The sequence below is a fragment of the Bubalus bubalis genome, chromosome 18, assembly GCF_019923935.1.
Source record: "Bubalus bubalis isolate 160015118507 breed Murrah chromosome 18, NDDB_SH_1, whole genome shotgun sequence".
Lineage (NCBI taxonomy): Eukaryota > Metazoa > Chordata > Mammalia > Artiodactyla > Bovidae > Bubalus > Bubalus bubalis.
In genome coordinates this window covers 2,019,817-2,046,319 of record NC_059174.1, presented here as the reverse complement: position 1 = coordinate 2,046,319, position 26,503 = coordinate 2,019,817, and the positions used below count along the sequence as shown (strand labels likewise).

At 45.4% G+C, this 26,503-nt stretch overlaps 1 protein-coding gene across 9 annotated transcripts in view; it reads left to right on the top strand.

The window, feature by feature from the left end:
• Positions 1–26,503, top strand: part of WDR59 (WD repeat domain 59) — an 80,504-nt gene that overhangs the window by 21,429 nt on the left and 32,572 nt on the right. For all 9 annotated transcript variants that reach the window (XM_006063324.4, XM_044931137.2, XM_044931136.2 and 6 more), the window contains 11 exons: positions 5–90; positions 1,193–1,273; positions 3,483–3,520; positions 7,446–7,534; positions 11,442–11,558; positions 14,703–14,780; positions 17,217–17,373; positions 20,756–20,835; positions 21,842–21,974; positions 22,108–22,232; positions 24,150–24,314. In XM_006063324.4, the coding sequence (XP_006063386.4) occupies positions 5–90; positions 1,193–1,273; positions 3,483–3,520; positions 7,446–7,534; positions 11,442–11,558; positions 14,703–14,780; positions 17,217–17,373; positions 20,756–20,835; positions 21,842–21,974; positions 22,108–22,232; positions 24,150–24,314 (1,149 nt within the window). The remainder of the gene's footprint in view (positions 1–4; positions 91–1,192; positions 1,274–3,482; positions 3,521–7,445; positions 7,535–11,441; positions 11,559–14,702; positions 14,781–17,216; positions 17,374–20,755; positions 20,836–21,841; positions 21,975–22,107; positions 22,233–24,149; positions 24,315–26,503) is intronic.

Genomic DNA, 26,503 nt, shown 5'->3' with positions numbered 1-26,503 from the left:
CCAGAGCAACCAAAGGGTCGACCTTTACAAGTGGAAAGATGGCAGTGGGGAGGTTGGCACGACCTTACAAGGCCACACACGCGTCATCAGGTAGGCACTGCCCTCTGCTGCTCTGGGCCTCTGTCGTTTGGTCCCATCCCGGGGGAAATGAAGCCAAGACACCATCCCCCTCCAGGCTTGACCATCTGGGTTTGCGTTGACCCTGGGTGTCTGCTGTATCCTTAGCTGTCCTGAAGTAATGGCTTTCATGGCGAGGAACAGCTGGAATTTGGGAACCTGCATCCCTGTAGCTATTAACCCCGATCCCAGGAGATACCTAGACAGGACAGCCTGCTCCAGAGTGAAAGGTTAGCACTCCTTTGCTGCAGGAGATGCAGCTACGCCTGAGGAACTCCCCGGGGCTCACGGTCAGCGGTGCCAGGTGCACAGAGCCCTCTGGGCCCAGCCCTTAGCCCTGTGTCCAGCCACGTGGGCACCTCGTGGGGCTCCTGTCTCACAGTCCGTTACCCAGATGTGCAGTTTCTTCTTCCTGAGGGCCTTCTGGCTGACTTCTGGGATGTTCCTTGGGTCACTGTCTCTGGGTGGGGACATTTTGTTGCGGGAAGCAGCAGCAGGAAGTGGTGAAGGTGGCGTGGGAGGTGGTGGGGAAGGCCGGACCCCAGGCTGTGTTAACTCTGTATGTAGTAAGTGCCTTTCGAGGAGGGACAGTGTTGGTCGGGAGCGCCAGAGGCCTCTGGCCCTCCTCGGAAGCTATGTGGCAACATGGCACTCTGCCACTGCTTTGAAGATGTTGGGTTTACTCAGGGTACCTGTGGTTAAGTCTGACTTAAAAGGCAGTAAGTCAAAAATTCTATGTTTTTTCCCCCTTTGTTTTGTCTTACGTGCATGCACGTGTGTCTCTGTGCATTTGTGTGTGTGTGTGTTTTAAGTTGAAGTGCTCCGTTTCTTTTGGGGGAGCAGATGGTAACCAGGGAAGGACCTGAAAGTTCCCTTTGGAGCTCAGTTAAGTCGTCTTTCCCAAGGAACTTGGGAGATTCCCAGCCTAAATACCCAGATACCCAGCCTAGACCATGTTGAGGGGCCCCTGCAGGGTGACTTTTTGAAGCCACCAGAAATGAAATCTGGTTGTGCTCTGGAACTTCACTCAATGCTTTCTCATCATTGCTGTCTTCTTTCTTCCTTGTGTTTCCAGTGACTTGGACTGGGCAGTGTTTGAGCCTGATCTCCTGGTCACCAGTTCTGTGGACACCTACATCTACATTTGGGATATCAAGTAAGAACAGTGAAAGGGCATAACCGCCCAGCTGCTACGGGACCGTGGTTCCCCCTCGCTGCAGACCCTGAGACAGGCAGACCCTGCAGGAGCCTTGTTTAGGAGGGGACAGACCTACCAGTGCGGGGCGGGGGGCAGACAGGCTCAGGAAGGTGAGCGAGAGGGCGCGTCGTCCTCCTGGGGACCGCGGCGAGCCAGTGGAACTTAGTCCTGTGGGGGACGCTGGGCGCAGGTGCCCCACTCCCTCCCCAGAGGTGACCCACCTGGGGCCCAGGAAGCGGGCTGCCGTCTGCTGTCGGTCCCTGGGTGAAGGCTGTCCACAGGGGCCTGGTTCCCTGGCAGTTCAGGCCCATCACAGAGGTTTGCAAAACGGGCTCCAGCAGCCCGGGAAAGTCCTGTTGAAAGAACCCCAGGTTCTGGCAACGGGAACGCAGGTGACAGTGGGGGCATTTCGCTGGGCACACACGTGGGTCTGCAGCGGGCGGTGCCCCCAGACAGCTGCCCAGCTCTTGGTGCCGCTCCACCGCCCCTGGAAAGGGGGCCGAGAGCCAGCGTGTAGGCCGGCTCCCCATGGAGCTAAGCGTGGAGGAGCGCCCAGCCTCGGAGTCTGCGCATCCTGAGTTCTTAGTACACGGCTGTTCCCCCTTCTCTTTGAAGAGCAGGTTCCCTTCCCCGTAACCCCTAGCTAGGGGCTGCGTGGCCTGGGGGGTTCCCAGGACAGGACACCCTCTCCCCCACTGCTGTCCCAATTGACAGTGATTTTGTGACACTTTACACTGAAAGGTGAACTGTAGGCAGAGGACAGGCCAGGTGTTGAGGTTTGCTGGAGCAGACGGGCCAGCGGAGGGATTCTCAGGGGCAGAGGTGCGCACAGGTGACTGCACCAGTGTCCCGTGCACGTCCGCACCTCCGAGGTGACGGGTCTAAAGGCAGCGCCAGAGGAGGGAGAAGGAGCAGAAAATCCAGGGGAAGTGGACCAAGAGCGGCTCTTAGCAAACAAGCAGTCCCCCGGGAGCTCTGGGGCAAGGATCCCTCATTTATATGAAACAGTCATTTTCATAATTTAAAGATGGAAAGACACTGAACCAATTTGCCTTCTCAATAAGCCAGGGCTGCAGCTTTGCCTTGTCTGGTCCTCCCAGCCCTATGCAGCTGCCCACTGACCATTTGCAGTGAACCATTGACCATTTGAGTCTCCCACTGTATCCAGAAATAGTTTTGTTTTTTTTTTTAAACTGTAGTAAAAAAAACCCACAAGATGAAATTTGCTATCTTAATCGTTTTTAACTGTGCAGATCGGTTGTGTCAAGTATATTCACATTGCTCTGCAGTGAAGCTCCAGATCTTTTTCATCCTGCAAAACTGAAACTCTGTACCCATTAAACAGCCCCCCGGTTCCTACTCCTTTCAGCCCCCGGCAGCTACCACTGTACTTGCTGTGAATTTGACTATTCCAGGTACTATGTGTAAGTGGAATCCATCCTTTTGTGACTGACTTATTTCACTTACTGTAATGTCCTCAAGGTGCAGCCGTGTGGTAGCATGTGACAGGATTTTCTTCCTTGATTTTTTCTTCATCCCTTCGGTGTAGTATGTGGGATCTTAGTTCCCTGACCAGGGATCGAACCCACGCCCCCTGCATTGGAAGGCAGAGTCTCAACCACTGGACCATTGGAGAAGCCCCCCTTCCCTTCCTTTTTAAGGCCTGGTGACAATCCGTTGTCTGTATAGACCATAGTTGGTTTATGTGTTCAGCAGCGGACACTTGAGTGGCTTCCACCTCTGGGCTGTTGGGAACATCCAGAGTAGTTTTTCACGCCATCCTGGCTGTGCTGTTGGAAGGTTCTTACACAATTGCGTCTCTACAACTGTCCCCTTGTTCCTTAGGAGAAGTGACGCAGGAAGGGGCCTTTTGGCTCCCTGCATGTTCACTTCAGTCACTTAGGCTGCACTATTGAATACTATAATTTGTTCTCTGTGGAGACAGAGATTTGAAGTTCAGGTTCTGCCTCAATTGAAGAGGTTGAGAAAGTTCATCTCCCTGGAGAGAGACAGGATTTTCTTTACACCACTTATTAAGGTGCTCACATTCCCAGTGAAGCCCCAGCACGCCTTGAAAGGAAAGTGAAGAAAGGCAAGCAAAAGGAGAGAGGCCCCAGGCGGGTGGTGGCGGTGGACAGGCGTTTGACTTCTGACTCTCGAATTTCAGAGACACGCGGAAGCCCACTGTCGCGCTGTCTGCTGTAGGTGAGTGACTGCCCACCCCCCTCCCCAGCGGCCTTCACTCCCCCCTCCCACCGCCCTGCTTGCACCGGCCGGGCTCCCTCCCACCTGTGCCCTGCCTCTGTGCAAGCTGCGTGGACCTTGACCCTGCTGCTCTCAGAAGCTAGAGTCTGGACTGTAGAAGTGGTCAGGAACTTATGTCAGAGTTCAAGGGCAGGTGCCATGTTGCTTTTCAGACTTTTTATTGTGGAAACTTTCAAAACTGTGAAACAAGGAGAGAATGAATTGCCTCGTGTTCGTCATCCAGCTTGAATGACTGTCAATGCACAGACAGTCGTCTGTCATCTTTCACCTCCACCCCATGCCCTTTGGGATTATTTTTGAAGCAAATCCCAGGTGTCATATCATTTCATCAACAAATATTTCAGTAAGTGTTTTTTACAAGAGGGGACCCCTTTAAAAAAACACATAACCGCAGTACCATTAGCATACCTAAAAATATTAACAGTAGTTCTTTAATATCCTCAAATATTTAAGCATATGCAAATTTTCTCAGTAGTTTCAGTAGATGTTGTCTGGTTTTTTTGTTCTCCTTTTACAAAATTTTTGAATCAGAATCCAAATAAAGCTGGTGTTGATAAAGTGGTTGATATATTTCTCATCTCTTTCAGTTGGTAGGTTTCCTCTCCTTTCCCCTTTTTTGGTTGTTTTTCCTTTCCTGCAGCTTCTTTATTGAGGAAAACAGGTATTTTGTCCTGTGGTTTCCGCACAGTCTACGTTATGCTGATTGTGTCCCGACGGGATCATTTAATACGGACACATGGAAACTTTGAAGTTGCCTTCTCATCTGCCTGTTTCCATCACCCTTTTGGAGTTGACTGCTCTTGCATTTCTCCACTGGGCTTGTTACAGAAGATTCTCACCACTTCCTGAGGGTTGAACTTGGGCATAGAAATGTTTTACCTTCCCCCCTATGATGAAGCCCAGTTATCAGGATTCTATTTTGACATCCTTGATCAAAACAGATCATATTATCTGTCTCTTAAATCCTCCTTATTTTGAATCTTCTTGGGTCATTTCAATTTACATTTGATGTTTGCTCCAAAATGATTGCATGATTCTTTTTTTTCCCCCTGCATCCCCCCACCTCATCGTTTGAAGGCATTAAACATCACAAATGGATTAAGCAGTTGGTTGGTTTGCTCTGTGAGGTTAGGGACCACATTGTTCAGGGCTGCAGACCAGGGTCAACCTCAGTGCCTGCTCTGAGGAGATGCTCTGTGAAGGTTTGTTCCATAGATGTAGGACTCAAGCGCCTGTGCCTCTGTGCTTAACAGTTTAATTGATCTGGCCCCTGCCCCCATGCACATACTTCTGATCTCAGGCGTATAACGACCCACAGATGTGGTCGCAGAGGACATCCGGCTGAAAGAAAGTACCAGGGGTCTTCGTTAGTTCTCCTGACAGGTTTCTAACTTAATTGGATTGTAGAGGACCTCTAAAAAGGAAGATTATTCTAATTGCTTTCTTTTCTAAGTGCTTCTTAAGAAGCAGAGGTAGGAGATGTTTTTCTTTTTTGTACCTCAGTGAGGCTTCTCAGTGGTGGCAGAGCTGCCCTGGGGGGATAGAAGTGAACGCGAAGCTTGTGGACCTTGACATAAAGCCGCTCTGGCTAACATTCCCTGAGAGGTGGAGGCAGAGGCTGCTATTCCCCAGAGTCTGTGGTCCCCATCTCTCTGTGAGTAAATTGTTTCCACCGTGGGGCAGGAAGTCAGTAAGGCATGACTGTGTGTCCTCCAGAGCCTTCTCGGATTCTGAGAACTCTGGGGTCTTCATTTCATCTTGATGTCATGATCCTACAGGTTGAATTAGGAGGTTCCCAGAATCCTTTGGGAGGCTTCATGTTCTGATAGACCACCTACTGGGAAGGGTATATTTTCTTGAAACTGGTTTTTATTTTTTTTTTCTTCTTTTAAAAAATTTTTCTTACTTTCTTTTCTTCCAGTTTTATTGAGATATAGTTGACACACAGCAGTGTATAAATTTAAGGTGTCCAGCATAATGATTTGACTTACCAAATAATGATCACAATAAATTTAATGAACATTCATTGTCTCATATAGGCACAACATTAAAGGAATAGAAAAAAAAATTTTTTTCCTTGTGTCTTCAAACTCTTCGGTAACTCTGTCACACAGAAATGGAGCAGTCTTTTCTTACACTTCCTCCTCTAGCTTTCTTGCAAAGAAACTGGGTCTCCTGAGTAATATACCACCTTCCTCCAACTTCAGGGGTGTCCACCATTCATTCTTAGGTGACTTAAGGTGCCCTGTGTCTCAGGGAAAAAACACAACAAACAAAGAAGCAAGCCAACAGATATTCTCACCAAAGCCAAGCAAGGCTTAAGTCTGGGCCTTACTCTGTTTCCTGTTGGGTACCAAGCCCTTGCTTTCTCTCTCATCCTTTCCAGGTTCTTGGGTCAGGTTGCCCTCTAAAGCCCTGGATCCACTGTGGTGTCCCCAAGTAATAAACACCCACCCGAAGAGAGAGGGTGTCAAAGCAGAAATGTCATGTGTTGTCTGAGCAACAACAAGAAGAGGTGGAAAGAGAATCATCATGTTGTTCTGGTTTAACGTAATTAATGTGATTATTTTAAGAGTCAGCTAGAAGTGCTGCCATGTCCCAGTTTTCCACCTGTCTCAGCCCCTTCTGGCATCTTCCAGTACCAGTATGCCCCCTCACTTAAGTAGCTCTTTTGTCATTATTGTTCCCTCTGTGTATTGGCAGAGGACAGAGTTCCTGTCCCCACGCAGGGCCACGTGTAATTGCCGATGGGGAGACAGGAGAAGGGGTGGGGAGCACGTAACTTTCTGAGGGCAGAATTGGGTAACGGTGGGGCTCAGTCTTCAGCTGAGCTTCAGCTGCAGGCTGTGTTTTTCCAGGACTGCCCCTCCTCCCAAAACAAAAACAGAGTGGGAAGGTGCAGGCTTTGATCTGAGGCTCTTGTGATCGCAAGCTTGGCGTTGGAGAAGATGAAGGGTGGGTTGTGCAATGAGTCAGTTACCATCCAGCAGAGCTCGGCTGAACTGCTTAAGCAGCTCCATTTCCTGGGCTTCCCTGGTGGCTCAGTGGTAAAGAATCTGCCTGCCGACCCAGGAGACACAGGTTTGATCCCTGGTCTGGGAAGATCCTGTATGTCATGGAGCAACTAAGCCTTTGCACTGCAACTATTGAGCCCGTGCTCTAGGGCCCAGGAGCCACAACTTCTGAGCCCCTGTGCTACAGCTACTGGAGCCTGGGCGTCCCAGCGCCTGTGCTCTGCGGTAAGAGAAGCCACTGCCGTGAGAAGCCCACGCAGCAGCGGAGGCCCAAGCTTGTGCTAAGTCGCTTCAGTTGTGTCTGACTCTCTTCGACCCTATGGACCATAACCCTCCAGGCTCTTCTGTCCATGGGATTCTCCAGGCAAGAAAATTGGAATGGGTTGCCGTTTCCTCCTCCAGGGGATCTTCCTGACCCAGGAATTGAACCCACGACTCTTAGGTCTCCTGCATTGGGAGGTGGGTTCTTTACCACTAGCGACACCTGGGAAGCCCCAGCATAGCCAAAAATAAAAATAAATACAATTTAAAAATGAATATATAAAAGTAAGTGGAAAAAAAGGAACTACAGTTCCCTATTGATTCTACTCAGAGGTAACCTGAAGGTTTTTTTTTTTCCCTCATGAGATTATTTCCTCAATTAGGTATCTCTCATCCTGTTCCCATGTGTTAATTCATTTATTTTTTTGGCTTCATTTTCTCTCTCATTGTGGAGCTGATGCAGTCATAGAAGCTTGAAGAGTTCTGTTCTTATTCATCTGGAACTCATTATCCAGCTCCCCTGTATAAGCTCCACTCTGTTCCGAAGGCGTTGAGGGCAACAGCTTTCTTCCCCTGATTTTGCTTTGCAGCGGGTGCCTCACAGGTCAAATGGAATAAGAAAAACGCTAATTGCCTTGCCACCAGTCACGACGGGGATGTACGGATATGGGACAAGCGGGTAAGTGATCTCTTTCTCCTCCAGGAGGGTATCAAGAGGATGTTGTGAGCAGCAGGACTTGTCTTGAGAGTCCAGGGTACCTTGGGCAGCATAGTTAATTGCCATGTTAAGATCCCAGTACCAAATGACATTTGCTTCCCGACCAAATTGGTGTTGAAGAACATTATGATCACAGGGTAAGAAAATGAACTTGGCCTGACCCGAGCTACAGTCCCATTCTGCTACTTCCTGATTATATCAGGTGAACCACAAACTTTTCCAAGCCTCAGTTTCCTTATCTTCGGAATAAAGGTGGTAATAGTGGGTGTATCACTGAGGAGGTCAAGCCTGGGGAACCAGACACCATTCTAGAATGGTCATTGGGCTTTTATCCCCGCCCCAGATTGCAGAGGGAAAATCCATTGTTTTAGAACATACACCATCCAGAATCTGAACCACTGGGGCGGGCACTCAGTATGCTCAGATCTTCCCTTAGAAGTCTAGCTGTTGGGACTTCCCTGGCAGTCCAGTGGTTAAGACTCTGCACTTCCACTGCAGGGGACACAGGTTCAATCTCTGGTCAGGGAACTAAGATCCCACATGCTACAGTGGTGTGGCCAAAAATTAAAAAAGAAGTCTAGCTGTCCTGTCAGTCTAAAAGGAGAGCCTGCAGGTTGTATAATCTCCCTGCAGCAGCCCACAGTCCTGAGAGGCATGAAGGAGGTGAAGGGCCTGGGCATCTGCTGTCATGGCAAGCCTGTCATGCTGGCATCAGGGAGAAGGCCTCTTGCCTGCGTAACTCCCATGGGTGGGGTTAGAATGCAGAAGGCAGTCGACTTACACACGATCTGGGATGTAGATTCAGCTTCCTGCTCTGTGAAACGGGAGGCTAGAGCTCCAGCCTTTGTGGGGAGGACCGACTGTCAGTTTTCCCGAAACTTGTTCTGTGGCTGTCCCAGCTGGGATGCTGAGCATACAGTCTCAGTGTTGCTTTTTGCTGCCCTGCTCCCTTCCCCTGCCAGCAGGGAATAAAGTCAGATCGTGGGAGAGGAGAGGGGAGTGAAGCAGAGATGGGGAGGCTGCGGGGTTGGGTGCTAGGACTTGCTGGGGAGGTGGTGTGCTGGTCAAAGCCCTCGCCTTGGGTGGCTCTTCAGTGATTTTATAAGGAGAAGGATAGTGCATCTTCTTTATGTTACTTTTATATCTGTCTCTTTACTTCAGTCTGGTAATAGCCATGCTTTGTCCCTCTTTATTTCTTCAATTAGCAATTAGTTTTATTCATGTTTGTCGCTGGTATAACATTTAAGGGCTTCCCCGGTGGCTCAGTGGTAAAGAATCTGCCTGTAATGCTGGAGATGCAGGTTCAATCCCTGGGTCAGGAAGATCCCCTGGAGGAGGAAATGGCAACCCACTCCAGTATTTTTGCCTGGGAAATCCCCTGGACAGAGGAGCCTGGCTACAGTCCATGGGATTGCAAAGAGTCAGATACGACTTAGCGACTGAACAACAAAAGTAATATTTGAATATAAAAAATGGTTTAAATGTTTGATTAATTTGTAGTACATGCATATTTATTTGCCTTAGACTGTTTACAGAACCATAGGCAAAATAAACAATGTGGTATTTAGCCATGAATCTGCTGCTGCTGCTGCTAAGTTGCTTCAGTCGTGTCCGACTCTGTGCGACCCCATAGACGGCAGCCCACCAGGCTCCCCGCTCCCTGGGATTCTCCAGGCAAGAACACTGGAGTGGGTTGCCATTTCCTTCTCCAATGCAGTAAAGTGAAAAGTGAAAGCGAAGTCGCTCAGTCGTGTCCGACTCTTAGCGACCCCATGGACCGCAGCTCACCAGGCTCCTCCGTCCATGGGATTTTCCAGGCAAGAGTACTGGAGTGGGGTCCCACTGCCTTCTCCGGCCATGAATTTAGGACTGGTTTTCCAAAACAGTGGCTATGTTCCTTATCTTGTAAAAATACACTGCTGAGCTGTTCCTTTATAGGCTTCTCTGTGGTCTACTCATAACCCTGGCTTCCCTCAGCAAGTCTGTTATCTATTTTGTTTTAAGAGATTTAGCTTTTTTTTTTTTTGGTCTATTAATACTCAGGATTTCTGTTCATATGGATTGTAAAACTTGTTCATTGTAATTTCACTTCTCTGGCACTTTTCTAGTATCAAAGCAGGACTGTTGGCAGCAAGCATCACAGGCTTTAAAAAGTGCAGTATCAGTGGTGATGTTGGATTTTCACTCAGACTCATGAATGCTTAGTAACATTGCTCTTTCTTAGTGTTTGTTATGCGCAGGCATTGTTCTAAGAACTTTATGTGTATTGATTCTTTACTCTTTATAAATAGCCTTTAAAGTGGTTACAGTTATTACCCCCATTCTGCAGCTGAGTAAACTGAGGCACAGTTTGTTACCAAGATTTAAACTCAGGGAGGCTGGTTCTGGAGATTGTACTCTTAACCTTATAGACTATTGCTGATGACAGAAAGTAATACAAAAGAGCACATAAAAATCATTTGTAGTCCTATTGCCTAGAGTCACATGCTAACGTTTTGGTATTTTCTTTTCTTATGCTTTTTTAAAAACATGGTTTATCATATCTTACACATAGTTGTGCATACTTTTTTCATTTAACATTAAAATAAATTCATTTCCTCTGTTATAATAAGCTTTTTCTAACTATAACTTTAGTGGCTGCCTGATATTGTATCAGATAGCTGTACAATAATTGATTCTAATGTTTAATTAATTCCCCCCTTATCATTCATTATGTTCCTGGTTTCCTAGGTGTTCCACATAGCACCAAGCTGAACATCTTTTGTACCTAAAACTTTTTGTGAATTTAGAATAGTCCCTTAAAGGAAAATATTTAAGCAACTTGATGAAAATTGTCAAATTTTTTTTCCCTAGAAAAGATTATATACTATTTCATATGCATACCAGCAGTGACAAATACTGCCTCACCACGTTGAATATCATTTCCAAGTATCTCCTAATTTGATTGCTTAAAAAAAACTCATAATGTTTTAATGTATATTTCTGAAGTTTCCTTCTGAATTTGTTTTATATGTACTTGGTAATCATGTATTGTTTTCTTTTGTGATGTGTACTCATTCTCTTTGGGAGTCTTAGGGCTTGATCACTTTAAGCTTGGTGGTTTTCAGATAGAGTTTATTCTCTATGACAAGCTAGTGGTTACCACTGGGAGAGGGAAGGAGGGGAGGGGCAATTTAGGGGCAGGAATTAAGAGATACAAACTGTTATGTATAAGATAAGCTATTACAACATGGGAAATATAGTCAATATTTTATAATAGCTGAAAATGGACGATAATCTTTAAAAACTGTGCATCACTATATTGTATACCTGTAACTTGCATAATATTGTACATCAACTATACTTCAATTAAAAAAAGTTTGATGGTTTTACCCCAGGATTGGGGTGGGTCTGTTTGGATGTCACAGTTCCGCTCTGTGGGTGATTGTGAGAAGGGGAGCCGGAATCACAGACTGCGGTCCCAGAGGGGAGACGCACCCACTGCCCTCTTTAAGGCCGTGCCTGGGCCGGGAGCAGAAGATTAGACTCACAGGCTGGTGTTCTGAGCATGCGTGAGGGAGAGCTGGCGAAGTCTTGTTTTGTTTGTTTTAGACAAAACAAAATGGAGTTTCTTAAGAACAGAGACTGCCTCTGAGAATTGTTTTTTTTTTGGCTATGCTGTGCTGCATGTGGGATCTTAGTTCCCTGACCAGGGTTTGAACCCCTCCTCCCGTGGAGGCGTGTAGCCCTAACCCCTGGACCAGCAGGGAGCTCCTCTGGGGGTATCTTTGTATCCCCACCCAGCAGACTGGGGTAGGCTGTGTCCAGCTCAGGTGGATGCGCTGAGCTCTTTGTAAAGTGCCAACTCTGGCTGATGGTCCTGTTGCAGAAACCCAGCACAGCAGTGGAGTATCTCGCGGCCCACCTCTCTAAGATCCACGGCCTGGACTGGCACCCGGACAGCGAGCATATCCTTGCTACCTCCAGTCAAGACAACTCCGTCAAGGTGAGCGGCGCCCCTGGGGCAGGGTGGGGAGCGTGTGTGGGGGACATCAGGGGTCTGCGAGCATTTCCTTCAGAAGGAAAGCTGCTGCCGGTTAGCTTGGGGTGTATTTCAGGGGCGCGTGTGCTTCTTAGGGAGCTGGGCGGGTCCACTGGTGATGTGGACCAGTGGAGTGATGTAGCAGCACGTGTCTGACTTGGCGCCTGTGTTTGTTTGGAGGTCTTCTTTCTGTTTGTGAAAGGAAGTCAGAGACAAAAACATTTAGAGAGGACTAGAAGTTTACTCTCCAAGATGTGGCCAGGAAGTCCCATTTCTGAAGGACTGGCTTATCAAAATAATACAACAGATACCCAAGTAAAGGAGAAAAACCCACACAGTCATTAAAGTTAACAAGTTGACCATTAGTCTGGGTGGAAAAACAGCAGTTTTCACACATGATTATCATATCTGCAAAAGTTAGGATGTTTTTGGTCATCCGTATTGCACAAGTCAGGGACGGAGTTATTTTATTAGAGATTCTCTAACTCAGGGGTCCCCAGCCTCTGGGATCTAATGCCTGATGATTTGAGGCGGAGCTGATAATAAAGTGCACAACAAATGTAATGCACTTGAATCATTCCAAAACCGGACTGCTACTCTAACTTGCAGGAAATGCTCAAGGATTTACATATGTCAATAAGCCTATTATTCTCGGTTTCTCTCAGAGTGCAGTGTTTCTTATTTGTTCTCTGGCTTTGGAATGTGATCTGCACCTTTGTTCAAAAGGATGCAGGGCATGGAGTTTCTCCTTGTGGTCTGCCTGGAAGGACAAAGATTTGACTGCAGATGTTTGCTTAGCAATTTTGTGATTCGCTTCACCAATGTAATTCTTCACTTTATTTACACAGGCATGTACAGCTTTTTGGTATGGTTAGCAAAGCTAGAATCATACACTCAGCCTTAAAAGTTAACTTCTGTCTGGAGGTTTGTAAATCCTTTGGACTTGTAATTTATATTTATGTGCCCAGAGTAGTTTTTCTCTTTGTTTGTTTTGGGCTTAAGTTTTTGTCCCCATAACCTGATCAGCTTGTTTCCCAAGTTCAGGAACCAGAAACCATCTGATTCAACTCCTCCTCTTTCTTTGAGGTCTCCAAATTTGTCAGTATTCACTGACAGCTTTATTACCCTTGAGGCTGGGATGCCATAGGTAATAAAGCAGATAACAGGCCACTTTCCACATGTGAAACACAGTCCTTGTTCTTTACTAGTGGGCTTGTTGTTCAGTCACTCAGTTGTGTCCAACTGACTCTTTGCGATCCATGGACTACAGCACGCCAGGCTTCCCTGTCCTTCACTATCTCCTGGAGTTTGCTCAAACTCATGTCCATTGAGTCAGTGATGGTATCCAACCATCTCATCCTCTGTCACCCCCTTCTCCTCCTGCCCTCAATCTCATCCCAGCATCAGGGTCTTTACCAATTAGTTGGCTCTTTGCATCAGATGGCCAAAGTATTGGAGCTTCAGCTTCAGCATCGGTCCTTCCAGTGAATATTCAGGGTTGATTTCTTTTAGGATGGACTGGTTGGATCTCCGTACAGTGCAAGGGACTCTCAAGAGTCTTCTCCAGCACCACAATTCGAAAGCATCAATTTTTTGGTGCTCAGCTTTCTTTACAGTCCAACTCTCACATCAACACATAACTACTGGAAAAACCATAGCTTTGATTATAGAGACTTTTGTGATGTTTCTGCTTTTTAATACACTGTCTAGGTTTGTCGTAGCTTTCCTTCCAAGGAGCAAGCGTCTTTTGATTTCATGACTGCAGTCACTGTCTGCAGTGATTTCGGAGCTCAGGGAAATAAAACCTGTCACTTTCAACTTTTCCCCCTTCTATTTGCCTTTAGCTTATGAATTAAATGAGATTTTTGGCATAGTTATTTGATTTTTTCCATATATCCTGGTAGAAAGACAGTTTTTACTGAATGTGTATAAATAACATAATTATAAAAATGTGAAGCAATTTAGAAGTGCTTGTAATAATCAACCACTGTTTTTAGTATTTTGTTGTTAAGGCTGAATGCATGCCATTTTTTCCCTACATAATCATTTACTTTGTTTACCTGACAGTTTATTAGTTTCTAATTTATATGAATTTTTATTCTATTTTTTGTTGTTGTGCATTCTAAGGAGACTACTGGAACAAGATACCATTGAATGAGTTTTACTTCACTCTGTAGATTGTAAACAGTAAAACTGTTGAATTGAGGGTTAGAGCTAGGTCAAAAAGGGAAAAAGGGGGTTGGAGAGGATGGGATTAGAAAGAAATGGTAGGAGGTAATTCTTGTTTCTTCTGACAACCCTTTTTGCCAAAATTAAGTTCCATATTCAAAATAATATTGTTGAGATGTCATTTCTATCTAAACTGTTCTTGGCTTCTCACATGGCCACGGGGGAGCTACACTTGCTCCCTCAACCCATAAGCAGTCAGCGGCCACTGCACTTCAGCTCCTGTTAGTCCAGTGTCGTGGTAGTCGCTCAGCTGTGTCCACCCCTCTGCGACCCCGTAGATGGCAGCCCACCAGGCTCCTCCGTCCATGGGATTCTCCAGGCAGGAGACTGGAGTGGGTTGCCATTTCTTTCTCCAGGGGATCTTCCCAACCCAGGGATTGAATCTGGGTCTTCTGCATTGCAGGCAGAATCTTTACCGTCTGAACCACCAGGGAAGCCCATTAGTATTGGGTTGGCCTAAAAGTTTGCTCAGGTTTTTCCATAAGATGTCATAGAAAAACTTGAATAAACTTTTTTTTGCCAACCCAATAGTTAAATTCCTGTAAGTGGTATACAGTGATGCAGGATGAAAAAGTGGTCGCTTTTACCTTCTGACTGGGAAGGGGCTTTAATAGGCAGACTGGCAGTGATCTGCCTCGAGGACTGATCCTCAGGAAGTCTGTGTTTCACTTGTAATGTTTCTAAGTGTGAAAGGGGTGTTTTCTTTGCATTTCTGTCACAGGAGCATGGCCCTGGGGGCTGACTCAGATGCCCTGCTGAATCTGTCTAAGAGGACAGAAAGCAAGGAGTTCAAAGGCTATGCTTCTTCAATAGTTGAGGTTTGTTTTTGTTTTTTTTAATGGCATTTATTTCACAAATTATCCTGCTTCTTTCTTCCAGTTCTGGGATTACCGCCAGCCTCGGAAATACCTCAACATTCTTCCTTGCCAGGTGCCTGTCTGGAAGGCCAGATACACTGTGAGTGAGCTGCCCTTCCTCTTGCTTGGAAATATTATCTCGGTGTTCTGCACGCGAGGGGCCAGCCACATTTTCTCTTATTTTCTTTGTAAGGTGGTTTTTTCCTTCTGTCTTGGTTTAGGGGTGGGACACAGGTGGTAATGACGGCATAAAAGCTGTTATCTGTTTAAAACTTTGCCTTGGAACGTTGGGTGAGACTCTGTACTAGCGGCGATGGACTAGCTGGGCTGGGTGCTGGGCAGAGTACAGGTGGTCAGTAAGGACGAAGAGGAGGGTGAGCTGGAGGGCTGAGAGGCTGGAGGTCAGTGAATTGTGCTGGAAGGAACTCTGGCTTTGGATCCAGAAGATCTGGGTTTAGGGCCCAGCAATCCCATTTCATTTTTTTCCAGCTGTATTGCGATATAATTGATATATCACATGATGTAAGTTCAAGTTATGCAACATGTTGACATTTACATTTGTGTATTGCCAGTTATCACTATAATACCACTATATATAATATACTGCAATATAGCATTTATACTCCTATAAATGCTGTGCCATTATAACGTTTATTAACACTTCCGTCACTTAACATAGTTACCCTTTCTTTTCTGTGATAAGAACATTTAAGATCATACTCTCTTGCACCTCTCAAGTATACCATGTGGTATTACTGACCATAATCATCACGCTGTACATTAGATCCCCAGAACTCATTCATCTTACAGCCAGAAGTTTGTACCCTTTGACTAGCATCTCCCCGTTTCTTCCACTTCCCAGCCCCTGGTAACCACCATTCTACTCTCCTTCTGAGTTCTGCTTTTTAGATTCTGCACATAAATAATACCATGTAGTATCTGTCCTTCTTTTTCTGACTCATTTAACTTAGCATAATGCTCTCAAGGTCTACCCGTGCTGTGACAAATGGCAGGATTTCCTTCTTTCTCACAGCTGAATAATATTCCATTGTGTACGTTCTGTGTTTTTATCCGTTGATGGACAATAGGTTGTTTCTATATCTTGGCTTTTGTGAATAATGCTATAATGAGCCGTTTAATATTTGTGTGGCCTTGGACAAGCCACTTGATTTTTTTTGAGTAATAACTTCCTCCTGTGTCAAATATGAGTAGTTTTTAATATTCCTTGCTCTTTTTTTTAAATTGTGATAAATTTCACTATTCTTTAGTGTCCAGTTCGGTGGCATTTACTACCAGTACAGTATGCTCTCTCTTTGAAAAAAAGTCAAGTATGAAAAACTATAAACCATAAAATGGTGCAAATATAGTGGGTAGGCTCTTATCAAACTTCCATCTTTTTTGCCACACTGATTGCTGCTGATCAGAGATGATATATTTCCTTCAGTGTCAACTTGAAAGGGAGCCCAGGGGTGAGTAAAGGTTCCTTTATACATCAGGCTGTTCCCTGGGGCGTCGTGGAGTGCAGAAGGTAATTGGGATATTAACTGGCCTTCACATCTGGGAGCACTTGGGAAGAAGTCAGACATTGTTCTTGTGAATTGAAATACTCCTCTGGATTAATACGTTTGCTGTAAAAAATAAACAGAAAAGTTCAGAGTGCTGCCAGGAGAGCAGGCGAAGGTAAATATGCTCTTAGGTGGCTGTGGTTTATTCCTTAAAGAACAGAGTCTGCATATCAACTAAATGGGCCTCTTAGCTACTGCACAGATTGGGTGTTGATAAGTGGGATGTGTTAGTCCTGAAATTGAAAGGTTTTCCTTTGAAATGGGTTTCCCTGGTGGCTCTGATGGCAAAGAATCCATCTGCAATGCAGGAGACCAGGGTTTGATTCCTGGGTCGGGAAGATCCCCTGGAGAAGGGAAGGGCAACCCACTCCAGTATTCTTGCCTGGAGAATCCCATGGACAGAGGAGCCTGGTGGGCTACAGTCCATGGGGCTACAAAGAGCTGGACACGACCGAGCCATGGACACTCAATTCTTTTGAAAAGCTGTGGTCTCGGGGCCCATGGGAAGGTACTGCTTCATGTGGACGGAGTGCTTCTGGTGCATTTCCACAAGGCAGGGCTGTTCGCTGTCCCGAGTCACCTGCAGTGTGCCTTGTACCCTCATTCCAGGAAAGCACTCAGTAACTCTCAGGGGGTCTTGAGAGAGGAGCTACGGTATGAAACTGTGTTCCAGGGTGCAACCTCCAGAGCCATTTGCTTATTTTACATTAAAAAACATTCTTCTCCAATTATTTGGCTTAACTTTATCTTTTACTTGCTGGGGTCCTTTCCTTCAGTAAAGAAAGAAAAGAGAAGAAAAGCAAATGAAAAGTAGACATTAACTTAATGGTACTTGGAAAAATGTTCCGCAGGTGGGTTGGGGCCTGCCATCATCTAATTTGTTTAAGTTAGGCGAGAACTCCAAGCTGGGTAACTCAAGACTCAGCAGATCCCCCCTGGAATGATGCCTGCTCTTCCCTTTCTCGCCGCAGCCTTTCAGCAACGGGTTGGTGACGGTGATGGTTCCCCAGCTGCGCAGGGAGAACAGCCTGCTCTTGTGGAATGTCTTTGACTTGAACACCCCAGTCCATACCTTCGTGGGCCACGATGACGTGGTGCTGGAGTTCCAGTGGAGGAAACAGAAGGAAGGTGGGTGGGAGACCGCTGGCCATTTTCCTCCAGCTCCTTAAGGGTGGGCTGCATGATCGAAGGGGAGGATGTGGAAACAGGGCCGGCTTCGGAGCAGGAGTCAGGGTTCCCCTGCCTCTAATCGTAGATGGGTGATAGCATGTGTGGCTGTGATTCTACTCCAGGCCGATCTTCTCTTGTGTTCTGTGCAGTCTCTCTCCTGCCTGGAAGCGGCTTCTAAGAGGTTGGTAGCTTTGCTGTTGGGTCGCTTCCAGAGCTGAAAAACTCCGGGGTCACCACACTCTGAAAACCCTGGCTCTTGCACCTTCCCCCTGAGTTGATGAGGGAGATGCAAAGTCATCATCAGTGCCGCCCACCACATATTCCCAGTTCTCGTCACCAACGCAGAGGGCTGTTTCACCTCCCATCCCCTTGAAGACAGGTTTGGCCACGTAACCCGCTTGGCTCCTGAAACATAGACAGAAGTGATGCAATCTCTTCTGGGTAGAAGCGGTAACGGCCAGCGAGCAGTTACTCTCTTCTGCCTCTGCCGAGGCACTTGGTGACTTTAGCTGCAGCCTCCCTTGTCCTGAGATCTTACTGCCACGCTCTCTAAATGTTCTCAAGACCACAAGTAAATTCCGTGGCCTTTCTGTGTCACAGAAGGAAAGCTCCAGGCAGTGGAGTGGTGTGACTTGTCCAGAGTCCAGGAGAGGTCTTTAGTGGCCCTGGGATTAGACCAGACATCTTATCCCAACTTGTTTGTGACCCTCACGAGCCTCTTCCAGGATTGTTTTTGAAAGGACCCTTTTGATGATCCTCTTGATTTTCCCATCTTCATTTCTATAATCTCTCCTGCTTCTAGAAACGTGAGGCTGCTTGGTCTCTATCCCATCAGTTTCCATGCTTGACTTCAGCTTTCAACGTATTCTCTCGCACTTTGCCATAGAAAAGAGCTGACAGGGTTTCTTCCTGATCTGACGGGGCGAGGTTGGCCGTCTATAGTTTTGGATTGCAATCAGAAGTATTCTAACAGCCCATTTTCAGTTGCCTGTGTCATCTCTGAGCTGGCAGGATGAATTACATAAATCAGGGCTGTTCTAGCCAGCAGTGAAATTTTGAGTACAAGTTATAGGTGTTTTTTTTTTTTTTTTCTAAACTCCTTTTATTGTGAGATACATCATGTACAAAATTACATAAAATATGTACAGTTTATAAAGTGAAAATCTGAGTAACTACCACCACGGTCAAGAAGAGAACATTGCTAGAACTCAGAAACTTCCTGATCACAATTCTTTCCCTTCCCTAGAGGTAAACACTGTCCTAACATTTACAGTATGACTTCTGTTATCTTGTTTATAGTTTTACTACCCATTTCTGCATCCCTAAAAATAGTTTAGGTTTATCTGTTTTTGAACCTTTTATAAATATAATCATCCTTCACGCATTCCTGTATTTTCTTTCTTTCTCAACCTAATGATGTTCCCTTTCGTTTGTGCTGCCGTGTCCTCTTAGTCACGTTTTATTGGCCCACCTCAGACTTTGATGTTGGTTTTCACTGAGGTGAAGGACCTCTCAGAGGTTGGAAGAGAATCAGGATGTTGTGGTCCATGGAAAAGGACGCTTTATGAAGGAAGTGGAGGTCATTGGTTTCAGGTTTTGCTGAAGGATCTCCATGCAGAATAAGAGAAGCACTTAATTGTGTAAGTAGGAAGCCATATGATCATTAAGAGAACAGTTCCAAAGGCGCATTGAGGAGGGAAACCTGATTATAAGACAGCAGAAACAGAGGCAGCAGGAGCTGGTTTTGTGAATGAGGTTGCCTTCAGAGGCAAGGAGTAGATTGAGTTCACTGGCAGAGGCTGCTTCCCTCTCGATTTGAAGGCAAGGAGAAGATGAAAAAAGGGAGTATATAGGAAAGCAAAGGTCTTTTGAAAATGGGAGGGAATAGGGCCAAAGGCCCAAGTGGAGGAATTGGGTTTAGAAAAGAATTAGGCATAACTTTTCTTCAGAATCAGAGACATGAAAAGAGGCTGGAGGGGACTTGCCTGGTGCTCCAGTAGTTAAGACTGTGCTTCCAAAGCAGGGGCGCAAATTCAATCCCTGGTCAGGGAACTAAGATCCCACATGCCTCGTGGCTTGCCCCCCAAAAAAGAAAACAGGCTGGATGTAGAGTCAGAAAATTGTTGCTATGAACATGGGCTGGATAGTGGGACTCATGACAGGCAGTAGCTCAGAATGCTTGCTGTCTTGCTTGTGATGCACAGGAATGTATTAAAACATTGAGTGAAGGCTTGGCTGAAGGCAGTGACAAAGAGAAGGAACGTTTTTTGGTACACTTTTATTTTTGTACTGAGGTATACCTTACTGACAATGCTGTGAGTTTCAGGTGGACAGCAAAGGGACTCAGCCATGCGTGTACAAGCATCTGTTCTCCATTAGACTCCGCTCCCATCCCGGCTGCATTTGAGCAGAGTTCCCTGTGCTGTACAGCAGGTCCTTGTTGGTCATTCGTCTTAAATACAGCAGTGTGTACATATCCATCCCTTCCCCCGATCCCAGAGAAGGAACTTTTGCCCCTCACTGTTCTCTGTCGCCTCTGTTTCCCCATGCATAAAATGAGGGAGTCGGATGGAATTATTTCTAGGTTGTTTACTCTCTGAAGATCCCCATAAAGAAGATTCTGGATACTACAGAATTACCCTGAAATGTCCTGATCTTTCATAAAGCTCTTTCAGAAACCGCCTTGAACCTTGTTAGAGTAGTTTCCCTTTGACTAGCCCTGTTGTGCGCAAATACAATTCAGTTAAGACTGCTAAAGATCGATTATTCCTTTTATAATGAGATGTGTCTCTTTACCAAAAAATTCTTTTAAACAGTAAGATGTCATGATGCATTTAAAGCAGTACATTTTACAGACAGCCTGTTCATTCCCAGCTCCTCTGGAACAGAAAAGGAAGAACATTTGTGGAGGTGAAAGTTCAGTGAGACCTTAAATTCTAGCATCACTCTTCACCTGCTAATTTGCTAGCTTTTATTTCACTTCATTTAAGGTTCTGCTCAAATGTGACTTCCTATGAGAAGTCCTGTCTAAAAATAGCTCCGCTGTCAGTCTCTATCCAGTTGCCCCACAGTGTTTTTTTAACAACTCTATCACTACCAGACGTGCTATTGTATGTTTGTCTATTTCCACCATTTGAATGTGAGATCTGTAAAGACAGAGATTCTTGATTCATATTGTAGTCCTAGTACTTAGAACAGTGCCTGGCATATAGGAGGTGTTCCATAAATATTTGTTAAATGAACAAAGGAATGAATGAATGAATCTCCTTCTATCTCAACCTGTAACAAATTTGATGTTGAATCCAGGAAAACATCAGGATTCTTATCTGGTGATTTCCAGGGTCCAAGGACTACCAACTGGTTACGTGGTCACGGGATCAGACCTTGAGAATGTGGCGGGTGGATTCCCAGATGCAAAGGGTATGTATTCAATGTTGTTGTAGAAGAACGTTAACGGGATATGCCAGGAACTTAAAAGATTTGGTAGTTGCAGAAGTTAGAGGATACGGGATAGATGTTTAATACGTACTGGCTGGTTGGCCAAGTGGCTTAGGTTTGCTACACTGAGGCTTTGAGGTCTTCAGGAGCCAGCTTCAGTATCAGAATTTCAAGGATGCAAAGCCTCTGAATGTCTTTTTTTCCTCTTGGCCTGGTCTAAGATAGTGTGGGTTGGAGTACTGAGAAGGTGGCCTGGGGGCATCGTTTCTTTCTCTCACAAATTGGCTAGGAAATCTACCCTGGCACAGGGCAGTGTCTTCCACATTCATCAGCAACACCTGTTATGTGAAGCCTTTTCCAGTTTGTGCCCCATAAATTGTATCTGTGCTTACATGAAGCACCATGGTCCTAGGTGTAAACTGCTTTCGTGGCCCTCACTTTGCTCTGCCCCGTTATGGGGTTCTGTCTTCTCTTCCAGTGGCAAAGTTCCTTGAAGGTGGGAATGATGTCTCATTTATATTGCATCCTACACAGTGCTCTGTACACAGTGGATAGAAAATGCCGAGACAGATTTGTTAAACTGCTTAGTACCAAGTCACTCTTGAGCATTTTGGTCAAACATCATCATCTTACTGCTGTTTAAATTTTTTTCCTCCAGAAAGTACCATATGCTCCAAATGCTTTTAAGTTATATTTTTGCTCTTGGCTGGCTCGATAACTCCATCAAGACTTGAAGTTTCAAAGGTTTTCTGAGATTTTCAAAAACTATGAGCCTGATAAAACATTTTCTGGGGTAGAATAATAGTCTATTTTCCTGTGTGTTTAACCAGGGAGAGTAGGGTATGGGCAAAACCCATTTTGATTGTATTGGTTTGGGGCTGACATTTCTCTCCTTTGTGATTTCCATTTTTGGAGTCAGAACTTAGCCAAACATGACGATCCTTTCCACTGACTTCTCTAGACCCAGATCCTCTCCCCTCTGTTGCAGCTTTGTGCAAATGACATCTTAGATGGTGTTGATGAGTTCATTGAGAGCATTGCCCTTCTCCCGGAACCAGAGAAGATCCTTCACACTCAGGACACAGATCACCAGCACAACTCCAGCCATGGGGAGGAAGAAGGTAATTGGTCACACTGATGTTGTAGGTATGGTGCCCCTCTCTGCATCTCTGAGTTGTGGTAGATACCCCAGAACTGCTCTCTGAATCCATTTCAGAAATGTTTTCCAACAAGTGACCCTGTCTCTCCTGCTAGTCTTAAAGGAAGACCCCCCAAGCAGTCTCCTGGAGGAGAAGAAATCAGAGCAGCTGGGCCTGCCTCAGACTCTGCAGCAGGAGTTCTCTCTGATCAACGTGCAGATCCGCAATGTGAATGTGGAGGTGCTCAGGTTTTCTGTCTCTCGCTTGCGGTTGGTGGCCAAGGGGACTATTTCAGCCATGATTTGGGCTAGCAAATTGCTTTTCTGCTTTAACAGGGACGTCTCTGTCCTTGCTTTCTTGTTTCGGTTTTGTAAAGAAATAATTAACTGTTAACTGACAACTGCTAGTTGTTCAGTTGTGTCCGACTCTTAGCAACCCCATGGACTGTAGCTCACCAGACTTCTCTGTCCATGGAATTTTCCAGGCAAGAATACTGGAGTGGGTTGCCATTTCCTAGTCCAGGGGATCTTCCCAACCCAGGGATCGAACCCCTGTCTCTTGCGTCTGCTGCATTGGCAGGTGGATTCTTTACCACTTGCTTCACCAGGGAAGCCATTCCCATCTATTCTAAAGAAATAAATGTTTTACAAATACAAGTTTTTTTCCCCTTTACGCTATTGAGCTCTCATAAGATGAACTAAGGGATAAACGGATGCTCGTATGTCTTAAATCTCCTTAGATGCTCTGACTCTTCATGGGACCCTATGTGAAGGTGCTCAGATCTGGGAAGCTTTAGTGTTTTGGCGGAGGCTGCTGGTGAAGTTAATGGCAGGGCTGAGTTTGGAAGCCAACCTCCTTATTCTCCAAGGTTCTTTGTGCTTGCCTTAACAGTTGGTTATTTCCTTGGTGGTTTAGGTTCATAGTAAGAAAGTGACCCAGCCTCTTTGTTCATTTAACTTGGAGAGGTTTATTTACATTTTTCCTTTAGGGCGGGTATTCAAACACTTCGCTTCAGAGAACTGAGTTTCTGTGAAGGAGGTTTAAACTTGATTAGTTTTGCTTTTGCCTAGATTCCATTAACAGTAGGCCTGGGTCTGCGGACTTAGTTGTCTCTTTTGGCCTTTAAAACAGCTCTGAAGTAAGTGGTCTTATCCCCGCTTTACGGACGAGGAAACAGGGACACTAAGAAACGAAGTAACTTGTGCGAGGTGAGCAGGTGTTTGAATCCCAGTCTCCAGGATCCCCGCACGTGTGGCTCTTTTCAGTGTCCCCCAGCTGCCGTCTCTAGTTGGCACTACAAGAAATTGAAAGAGATAATGGCCTCTCTGGTGGATTGGTTATCTCTGTCAGCTCAGTTTCTGTTCCCTCTGTCCCAGCTGAGAACAGTTGGGCTGTCCAGTGATCTAGTCCAAGAAGGAGAGTTTGATTCCTTTCCCAGGACTGCTTTTTTAAAATTACTGGAAGGGACTTCCCTGGTGGTCCAGTGGTTAAGACTCTGTGCTTCTGCCGTGATGGGCACAGGTTCGATCCCCGATTGGGGAACTAAGATCCCACATGCTGCGAGGCACAACCATAAAAAGAATATAAAATAAAACAGAATAAAATCACATACCACACAATTTCCCCTTTTAAAGTGTGTAATTTAGTGGTTCTTAGTACATTTACAAACCCATGGTTTACAGATCATCACCACTGCTACTTTCAGAGCGTCTTTCATCATCGCCAAAGAAATCCTACATCCCTCAGCAGCATCTTCCTGTTTCCTTTCTCCCCAGCGCCTGCCTGATAGACACTCATCTTTTTTCAGTCTCTATGGATTTTCCCAGAAGTGCTTTTAACTTGAGTCAGGTTTTTAACATCTTCCTGCTTTGTTTTCCCATCTCAAAATAAATATAACAAGTTTCAGCCTATCTCACAGCTTCGAGATAAAGCTTTTCTAAGTCAAAACACTTTGAGCTTATTAAATCAGTGCTAAAATTAAAAATCCATTTTGAAAATCAGTTGTCCACATCTTCGCTATTGTTTGTCTTGGGAGACTCTCTCCCTTGACTCTGTTACCAGCAACCTAGAGCATTCTGTTACCTCGCTTAAACCTGCTTGCCTCTGAAGACCCTTTGCAGCTGCCTTCTGAAGCAGTTCCTGATTTGCCGCCCGCAGATGGACGCAGCGGACAGGAGCTGCACAGTGTCCGTGCACTGCGGCGGCCACCGCGTCAAGATGCTGGTGACGTTCCCCGCGCAGTACCCGAACCACGCGGCCCCCTCCTTCCAGTTCATCAGCCCTACCACCATCACGTCCACCATGAAAGCGAAGCTGCTCAAGGTGGGCCTCTGTGTGTGCCAGTTCTCCTTGATGCCCTCAGGGTCTGAGCTGAGTAGTAAAGTTGAATGAAAACACCTTTGTTAAGATTTGGATGTCATCTGTCTTTCCTCATGTCAGTGTTAACAGTTGTATTCTTTTTGTGTAGAAAATCCCCAGTGTTGTTTCTTAATCTCTTTGGGTCATGGACCTACCTCCCCTTTGAAAGTCTAATGAAAATCATAGACCCTTTTGCAGAAAAACTGGCACGGATGTTGCATGTAACTTCAGAAATAGTGCATGTAAATAATAGGCAGTTCTGTAATTGCATATAATCTGCTCACAGATCTCATTAAAGCTATGAGATCCCAGCTTAATACAATACGACTTTGTTTATTTGGAAACTATAGGCAAAATATATTCTGAAGCTACAAGATAATTTCTAATCAGAAAAAAAAGTATTTAAGGTCATTGAAAAAATCCATTCCATAAGAGGAGATGTTGTCATTTAGAGTGAGGCTGGCTGCTGGACAAGTTGGGACAAGTTAAGTGGGGGGTATGACATGGCTGTGGTGCCTGAATGAAGGGGAATGGCCTTGTTGCAGTAGGGGGACCCCTTCCAGGGCCCGAAACTGCTCTCTTGTCTAACACTTGGAAATGAATTGTCCGAGGAACACGCGCTGACAAAGCAAAAGATTTTATTGGGAAGGCGCGCCCGGGCAGAGAGCAGGAGGGTAAGGGAACCCAGGAGAACTACTCTGCCACATGACTTGTAGTCTTGGTTTTATGGTGATGGGATTCTTTTCTGGGTTGTCTTTAGCCAGTCATTCTCAGAGTCCTTCCTTGTGGTGCACGCCTTGTTCAGCCAAGATGGATGCAGCAAAAAGGATTCTGGGAGGTGGTCGGACATGTGGTGTCTCCTTTTGACTTTTCCTGCACTCTTCTGGTTGTGGGTGGCTTATTAGTTCTGTGTTCCTTACCAGAACCTCCTGTCATAAAATAGCTCATGCAAATGGTTACCATGGTGCCTGGCCAGGGTGGGCAGTTTCAGTCCATGTGCTTCCACTAACAGCCTGGCGTTTCGTCTCGACCTGGATAGGTTCGGAAGCTTGATTAATTCTGTGTCAGTTCACACAGAGCTGATCAGGTGGAATCCTCATAAAAATGCCCCTCAAGCTAGGATGATATGCCTTCTTCGATCTGAGCAGCATCATATGTGAAATCAGTGAAAATGTCCTAATGACAGCAGCTTGACCTGATTGCTGTTCATTTTTTGTCTAATTTGTATTATACTCACTTGATTGTTCCATCTTCTTGGGGTATGACAGGTAACCAGAAAACTTTTTAAGCTTCTTAAGAGTCTCTGAAATGCTAATTACTCAGGTTTTGTGATACTTGACATCTTGTCCTTATACTCTGAACATTTTGTTGCCTCATTTGAACATATGAAAAAGAGATTTTTCTATTGGTATAAAAATGATAGGATAAGGAAGTGTTTTAAAGGTCTAGTTCAGTGGTATCCAATAGAAATGAAATGTAGACTGCATGTAATTTTCAATTTTCTAGTAACCATCCTAAAAAAAAGTAATAGGTAAATTAATTTCAATAATATTTTTATTTAGTAAGTGTTATCATATCAACATGTAGCAATATAAGAATTATTGAGATAGCTTTCTTTTTTTTCTTCCTTTCTTATACTAAGTCTGCAACTTTTGGTGTAAGTTTTGTGTTTACAACATGTCTTGATCCAGACTGGCCAAGCATACTTCATGTGCTTAGTAGCCCCATGTGGGTAATGACTTCCGTGTTAGACAGCCCAGGTCCAAATTTACATGCCTGTCTTCAGTATGTGTATGTCAATTTATACCTATAGCTGCTGCTGCTAAGTCGCTTCAGTCGTGTCCGATTCTGTGCAACCCCATAGACAGCAGCCCACCAGGCTCCCCCACCCCTGGGATTCTCCAGGCAAGAACACTGGAGTGGGTTGCCATTGTGTTCTCCGATACATATAGCATGTACTTTAAAATGTCAGATTTTATATTTTTAAAGGATCAAAAAAAAGGTACTTTCTAATTTTAACTGAAGTGACATCTGGGAATTCGCTGGCAATCGAATGGTTAGGACTCCATGCTATCACTGCCAAGGGCTTGGGTTCAGTCCCTGGTTGGAGAACTAAATCCCACAAGCTGTAAGCGCAGCCAAAATAAAACAAA